Source organism: Geospiza fortis, unplaced genomic scaffold (assembly GCF_000277835.1).
Source record: "Geospiza fortis unplaced genomic scaffold, GeoFor_1.0 scaffold106, whole genome shotgun sequence".
Classification (NCBI taxonomy): domain Eukaryota; kingdom Metazoa; phylum Chordata; class Aves; order Passeriformes; family Thraupidae; genus Geospiza; species Geospiza fortis.
The window spans coordinates 1,773,174-1,781,682 of NW_005054377.1; the positions used below are offsets into that span (position 1 = coordinate 1,773,174).

An 8,509-nucleotide genomic window follows, 5' to 3' on the forward strand; every position below is an offset into this window, starting at 1 on the left:
AGAAAGAAAGAAGGAAGGAAAGAAGGAAGGAAGAAAGAAAGAAAGAAGGAAGGAAAGAAGGAAGGAAGAAAGAAAGAAAGAAGGAAGGAAAGAAGGAAGGAAGAAAGAAAGAAAGAAGGAAGGAAAGAAGGAAGGAAGAAAGAAAGAAAGAAGGAAGGAAAGAAGGAAGGAAGAAAGAAAGAAAGAAGGAAGGAAAGAAGGAAGGAAGAAAGAAAGAAAGAAAGACTCACCAGAACTCAAATCTTTTGATTTTTTTCCAAAGCAGACAGTGAGGTTATTTGATTACTTTGTAGGTATCTGGAGGAGGAGGAGGAAAAGTCAATTCCCAGAAAGCTACTGATGATGTAAAAGTGGAGGAAAGAAACCAGGTGGTCTCATGGGAATCTGAAAGTAGTGGCTGACCAGAAAAAATGGGCAAGTATTTGTGACAGAAAGAACAGGAGTAGAATCCAACATCTAGGCACATGTTCAGGTAGTATCGGATGTGTCCAGCTACTGAATCATCAAGACCAAATAGATTTCTAGAATTTTAGGTAAAAATAATCAACACTTAGAGTCGATATTAAAGCACCAAGGTGAAGAGTAGTAGCATCTATCCTGCAGGCCTTAAATTTAAAAATATATGGACAAATGTTTAGATCTTCAAGATAGTTAATCAAACAACCCATCTTTAATAATGCACCCCTGCTGCCACATCAATTTATAAACATTCATAGATTTAATTGTTTCAAATTTAAGAGCTATGATAGCCTGAATTTACCCAATTCTCTATAGTTTCAAGGCAGACTTCCAAGAATTCTGTTCCTCATTTAAGGCACCACTGACATCTCTGCATTCCAGAGACTCATGAGCACTAACAGAAAAACAAGGTAATTGATGCTTGGGAATCCAGCTAGTACTTGGGCATAGCTCTGACATCACAGAATCATGGAATGGTTTGGGTTGGAAGGGATCTTACAGGTGATTGTGTTCCACCCCCTGCCATGGGCAGAGATACCTTCCAAAAGACCAGGTTGCTCCAAGCCTTGTCCAACTCAGCCTTGGATACTTCCAGGGATGGGGCAGCCACAGCTTCTCTGGGCAAGTCATGGAAATTTTATAACATATTTCATCACGGTTAGTCATAATTCAGTCAATGGAGAACTTAATAAGTATATCAAGTGGATAAAGTACCTCGCTATACTTAAATCGGTGTCTGGTGATGATTCATCTGCTACTTACCTACTGTTACCTTCTCTTGGGGACAGCAGAGCAGACTGAGTCACCATCAAGGTGTCAACTGGCAAGCCAAGGCCACTCTGAAGGTCTCCAGTCTGATGAGTGTTGATAATTGTTCTGGCCAAACTCTTTAGGCTGTCACTTGTCAGCTCATTTCTTGGATGACCTGGAAGATCACCAAGCTCAATGATCAGCACTCTGGATGGACCAGCCCCATCAGGTGGATGCAGAGCTCGGGTGCTCCCTGGTTGCGTCCCCTCTTCCTGTGGGCTGTATCTGCTCTGAAAGGCTGTGCAAAATGCCATGTTAGGGCAGTGATATCTCTTTTTGCTGGCATTGGCTGAGATTACCTGCAAAGTGCTTTCACTTCCCAGCACATTATAGACCACTCTGACTTGGTCATGATCAATCTTCAAGAAATCAGCCAATCGACGTGTTATGGTTGCCTCACCCTCTTCCCCAGCAGCCTCAGTTACAGTGAAAGCCACAAGAAGGGACAGGCCAGCAACTATTTCCACAGGTTCCTTCTCATGGAGGAGAACATAGAGAAGGTTGTCCTCAAAGCTGAAGTAATTGGCTCCTGCCCCTGAGTTCAGTGAAAAAGAAGATGGGGTCGGAGAGACATAATTCCCTTGGACGAAAACACGAAGGCTGAGTGGTTCAGAGAAGAATATGGCAAGGGGCAGCCTGGTTGTGTTTTGGCCGCTGAGGAGGTAGAGTCTGAAAGCCAGAGGTGTCAGGTCTGGGAAGCAGACTGTGGTGAGTTTGGTGGAGGGCAGAACAGAGAAGAAAGCAGAATGATGCTCTGCAGGGTGACACAAAGAATGTGAGGTCTCATCGGTGAAGGTGTCCATAAAGCTTCCAGTCATTGTAACCACTGGGAACAGTCTCTGGCTGTCCACACTGGAATCCAAGTTTTCTAAGATCACAAGTGCATGATCTGTCTGTTTGCAGAAGTAGCCTTGTACTGAGGGCTTGAAGAGGCACTTACTGTCATCTCTGTAAATTCCTGGAAGAGAATAAAGGGAGATGGAGGAAAAAAAGTAATTGTTTCAGACATCATCTCAAAAAAATTTTAATAGGTCCTTATTTTCCCAGTCCAAATTAAAAGTCACTTTGTCAGTGTTAAAATTTTACATAGTTTTAAGAGAAGCCTGGACACTGAGAGATATTAAATAGGTAGAAACTGCATCTACTTCTAGATGTCCTGGAATTGAAAATTGTTGAGGACTGAAAACAAATGACAAAGAAGCATCACATGCACCTACCTTGTTCTTTCTACATATAAAACTACAGGGTCCATTGAAAGAGAATACATGCAAGACAGACTTTTTGTCTGACCCAGCGCTTTGTCCCTATGTCCTTGTTCCTTCTACATTTTCCCTGGTCCCAAGCCTGTAGCAGGGTGATGAATCAGGGCATGACTGCAAGTCTTTGCAAAGATAATTTAACCCTACAAAATGCTGTCTCATCCCGCTCACAGAGACTGCACTTCAAACAGAAAACATTAGAAAGGACAAGAACATCATTAATCTACTCATTAATCTACTCCAGTGATGAACCACCTCATGAAGTGAGAAGCTGGAAGAACCCATCAGATTCTGATACCTACAAATATAGGAGACTCTTACATGTGTTCCAAATGTCCAGACTCCCACTGCCATCAGTTGAGATCTGGAATTTCAACCATTTGCTCACAGGCAGGTGTCTAGATATGTTTGGTGTATTTTGAGGTACCTGAGATATGTGACACAGGGTCTATAGAAGACATGTGCCTTGCAAGGACACTCCACAGAACCAGAAATTACACTAAACACACTTGTGTAACTGAAACACACCCAATTCCCCAGCCATCTATTCAAAGCTGTTTAAAACCAATGAAATTCACCCTAAAATACTTCTGTTTAGTCATCTGGGTTTCATTTTACAATCCTATCATTTTATTGACCACAGGTGGGATCCTGTCACTTAAACACAAGTGCAGAGTGCCACCTGGACTTCTTTTGGTAGCTGCAACATCTGTAGGTGTAACGCACAATGAATGGGAGTGCAAAAGCCACTTTAGATAACATTTTGTTCTTTCACTGAATATAACAGGGGTGAAGATTGTTACACATATCTCAGGATTTCCTACTAAATCCCCTCCCAAGTGCCTCTGCAGACAAGTCAAGAGGATCCTTTTATGGAAGGCTCTAGAGAGAAGAGATGTAATCCACACAGACTTCTGAGTTAGAATCACAGACTCACGGAATGGTTCGGGTTGTAAGGTGTTGGATCTTAAATATCATCTAGTTCCAACCCTCCTGCAAAGGGTCACCTTCCACAAGACCAGGTGGCTCAGGCCCCCATCCTACCTGTCCCTGAACACTTCCAGGGATTGAGAACCCACAGCTTCTCTGGGCAACTAATGCCTCAACATCCTCACAGTAAAGAATTTCTTTGCAATATCAAATTTAACGCTACCCCTGTTAGTTTGGTGCCATTCCCCCGTGTGCTGCCACTCTGTACCTATGTCAGAAGTCCTGAATGGTGCTATAAGTTTATAGTGTGCTCCATCTGACTAAATACAGGTCTCTGCTTTAAGATGAGAGAAACTTTGCCTCAGGCTGTAATGATGAGATCACCGCTGATTATAAAGAGAGAATAAAAGTAAATGAGTTCAGATACAGGCACCAAAAACATAAACATTTCTGCCTGGAGCATCTTAGCAAAAGATGTTGGTTTCTGTTTTTCCTTCCTCTCTTCAAAATAAAATCAAAGGAGGAATTTGCTGCTGTAGTCAGCTAGAATTCTCCTTCCCTCACCTAGCCTGCTCCTTCCTTAGTCAGCTCTGCTCACAAACGTGTTGGGCAAAGCATGGCCAAAGTCCAAACCAACTCTGTGCTCCTCATTCAGCACTTGGAAACGTGTATTCAGTTCACATAAAAAATAAGAGACAGCAACATCCTTGAGAGTCATAAACTTATCAATGAATAAGAAGATATTAGGGCAAAAGGACATCCCTTATCAAGGACACATTGTGTGAAAATTTCTGCTAGATAAAAGTAGCAGACTCCTAAAAAATAAATTAACTATGAGAAATGTTGGATGGGCTCTGAGCAACATGGTGCAGTGGAAGGTGTCCCTACCTACCTGGGGACGATCTTTAAGGTTACTACCAACTCAAGCCATTCTGTGATTCCATTAAATAATTCTGGGCTCTGCCGTTAGTTACATCCCAAAGCCTGGATCCTGTGTATTATGTATTTCCAGGGGAATCACCATGTGCAGCCTGTGGTCTGTGGACATTCCCCAGAATGAGCTCTCCCTCTGCACGTCCCTGAGGGAAGCAATGGAATTACATAAATGTTGAGCTCTGCTCAGGGAGGATGTCCAAATGAGATGGGATCTGTACAAACCCCTCTATTTTTAGACACCAGTTTACAAATTTGCTTCCCTTTTCTTGCTTTTCCCTGGTTTGTTTTTTTTTTTTTGCTTTTCAGTGTAAGTATTTTGCTGTTGTTTTTTGCTGTCAGTTTGTGTTGGAGGCAAAAAGAAAGTGAGGGACAGCTCTCTTCAGAGCAGAAGTGGAAATGCTGTGCTCAGAGACATTGGAATTGTCCCGGAGCGCTGGGAGGACGCGCTGTGCTGCCAGCAGCCTGCCCACAAAGGCTGACACATCTCATCCACGGCTCTCCTGGAAACACCCCATCTCCCCCTGGTGACATTTCTCATGTCTACAAATGGGATTTGATGATATTTCATGATTTCTCAGAACTTTCCTTAGCCCCGCCTGCCTTGCAAAGGGGGCTGGCTTGGTTTCCTGCACACACTCACACCCGTGCACACACACGCATCACCGCTTGTCTTCTTCCAAATGGCCCTATCTGCCAGTCACAATTTCTGCAGCCTGCAACTTCGATCACCTTTAAATGAAACCCATGCTGGCCTTAGTAATCATAATGTCATTTACAATTTACCACAAAACACGTTTATTCGGTTAGTAGCACATTGGAGAAAGAGAACTCCATATGAACTCGCCACTGAAGCCCTAATCTGATTATTTCCTCATGAAAATCCAAGCAGGGGTGCTTGTAAGAGGGGGTCTGAGAGGAGAAGAAAAAAGTGAGTCCTGGCCACAGCTGACTCTGATAATCAATGAGAACAGATAAGTGACGCGGCATGTCAGCTAATCTGCCCCAGGGCTTTCCTCTAAAAAAGGCCAGAGTGGACAGGACTTAATAAATACTGAGTGACCACTGAATATTGAGCTGACATGTGCTATTTACATTGGTGATGAACAATAGCAGTGATAAATTCCAGAAGCATCCCCCCGCCATGGGTGAAATTGGATTACACAGGTTCTATTTGTATGTGTTTGCACACACACACACACACACACATGTGTGTGAGGGAGGAAAAAACAGGGGAAAAGAGTCAACTATAGTCCTTAGAAATGTGTGGGAAAGAGGGAGAAGATATTTGCATATTGTTAAACTTCATGCTGGGATCTTGTGTACCCAGGCAGAGGAAGGGGACACGTGTGCTTTGGGCTCGTGAATTCACCTGTTTGTCCTGCTCCACACAAGAAGAGAGAGAAATGATAGGTGGAATGTGTGTGGGTGTTCACCCTCTGCAGATAATTCCTCCACCTCAGCGAGCAGACTTTGCTTTCTGCAGGTTCCACCCATCATCAAGGCAAATTTATTATTTATTTATATACATAAACACACCAGCACATATATCTAGATGAGATTTTAGCACTCAGGTTGCTTCTAGGTCTCCTGACAAATATTAACTTTGTGTCAATATTTGTCCTTCCTGTCGTGAAATGAGGATTTTCCACCTCATTTCACATTTGAAAAGAATAATGCGCCGAGGGGGCCCTCTTTGCTTAGGGAAAAAACCTCCACCACTGCCACCATCACCACATCATATCCTTTATTTAGAAAAATGGAGAGAGGTGGAAGGAGAGAAGAGCATTTTTTAAAATAGATGTTCTGACTTAAAGGCACATAGAGTCCTATACAAGTCTCCTGGCTTTTCCCTTGTTCCCCAATGCCAAATAAAATAAAATAAAATAAATTCTACATTTAAAATTGAATGAAATACATCAACATTAATGATTTTCCCCTTCAGGTTAACACCACCATTTGCTTCAATAATTTTTACCCATTTCGTGATAGATTCCACAATTCATGGTAAAAGGAAAAATAGAGTCTCTTTCTGACAAAAACAAAAGGCTATGTCAGTTTTTTATCAAAATAAAATAAATCTCCCACAATTTTCTTTCCATCTGACTGCATTTGCCCGTCAGTTATTTCTAATTTAACTACAATTATAGCTACAAAAATATAAAAGCAAGGAGGGGAGGAAGGGGGAGGGGAGAGATAAATGGGACACTGTTTAGAAATTGCGATTCATTGGCCTTGGGCTGGCCAGCACATATCTTTGCTGAGAGGGAAATATTCATCAGCATTAACTGTTCCTTTTGACCTGCTGACATTCAAATGGGAAATAAAGGGAGGAAAAAAAAAGGGCCCAGGAACAGCACCTTGGAAATCCAGAAAAGGTAAATTATTCCAAGTTCAATTGCAGAGGAAGGCACAGTGGTACAAATGTTTCTCATGTGTTTGTGTACAAATGTGCTGCGTTTGGTTCAGGCAGAGTTAATTTTCTTTGCAGTAGCTGTTTTGGGCTGTGTTTTGGATTTGTGCTGAAAATGGTGTTAACAGCACAGAGATGTTTTCATTATTGCTGAGAGGGGCTTGCACAGAGTTGAAGCCTTTTCTGCTCCTCACCCCACCAGTGAATGGGCTGGGGACGCACACAGATTTGGGAGGGGACACAACCAGAACAGCTCAGCCCAGGTGACCCATGGAATATCCCAGATCATGCTTAGCATATAAAGCTGAGGTAAGAAGAAGGAAGGGGAGGACATTTGGAGTGATGGCATTTATTTTCCCAAGTCACTGCAACCTGTGATGGAGTCACACTGGAGTGGCTGAACACTCCCTGCCCATGGGAAGTGGTGAATGAATTATTTGTTTTACTTTGCTTGCTTACACAACTTTTACTTCCCCTGTTTAAAGGTTTTTATCTCAACCCCCAAGTTCTCTCCCTTTTACCCTTCCAGTTCTCTCCCCCACCCGACCAGGGCTGAGAGACTGAGGGGCTCTGTGAGGTTGAGTTGCCAGCTGGGGTTAAACCATGGGAACACACACACATAAATATGTACTCATAGCAGGGACCATGTAAATAAAAATAGAGTGACTGCTTTAGGCTGTTAATTCTTTCTTTTAAAGAAAATTATTTTGGAAGGAAATGAGTCTCATAACATCACTCTGTTTGGGGGTTTTATACTCTCCTGTTTATCGTTCCTCTATAAAAAATTTTGACCCCCCCCCCAAGCCAATTTTAGCCACATTTGTGGGCTCAAAAATACTGTGTTCCTTCAAGGTTTGTAAAAATAGGTGCCCAAGAAGAGAAAAGACAGTTACTGGCACTTCCTTTGAACAAACCTCAGTAGTAAAACACTTACACATCCTGAGATCTGCGTTCACCCTTCCCTTTCACGTGCAAATCCAAAAAAAAACAGGTATAATGCATGAAATATTTGCTATTGCATTCATTGTGTTCATGCTTTGATATGGCCACACATATTGAAACTAATTATTCTCTGTAAAATCAAGTGTTATTTGCCACTTTCATACAGTTGTACATTTTTATGTTCAACTGTATGAAAGTGGCAAGTAACACTTGATTTTAATACTTCAGAGCTCCCATGCTTGGGAGAGAAGGCACAGGTTACAGATGACAATATATCTGTCCCAGTCATGAACAAAAAATTACAGTTTTACAGTTCCCAGAGACTATAATAATAATAATAATTCATTCTTGACCTCAAAGCATCAGAACACAAGTAAAGTCTTAAAAAGAGAAACCAGCAAATCTCTGAGGTCAGAATGCTCTCCAACAGGGATTAAAAAGAGTATGGGAACCAAGCATTTGTATAGCAATGTTCACTCAAAATGCTCCTCAAGCTTTCACTGATTTACAAGTCAGGAGCCTCTTGAGTCAGAGAGATCATTGTTGGTCTTTGTATTTGAGAGAAAACACCAAACCTGTCTCACAAACCCATGAAAAGCTGGGGGGAGAATAATAACCCAGCCAGGAGAAAATACCTTGATCCCTCTCAAAGGAGGTGGGTGAGTAAATCTGGAAAGGCCCTTTAGCGAGGTTGCCCAGACCAGGCTGGAGAAAGGGATTTTCCTTATAATTCCACAAATCTTCTGGATTACAATGTGCCACG

At 42.2% G+C, this 8,509-nt stretch overlaps 1 protein-coding gene across 1 annotated transcript in view; it reads right to left on the reverse strand.

The window, feature by feature from the left end:
* PKHD1 (PKHD1 ciliary IPT domain containing fibrocystin/polyductin) overlaps window positions 1-8,509 on the reverse strand; it is a 238,627-nt gene that overhangs the window by 26,294 nt on the left and 203,824 nt on the right. Inside the window, 1 exon segment of the mRNA XM_031060250.1 lies at window positions 1,222-2,227. Coding sequence (XP_030916110.1) covers window positions 1,222-2,227 — 1,006 coding nt within the window.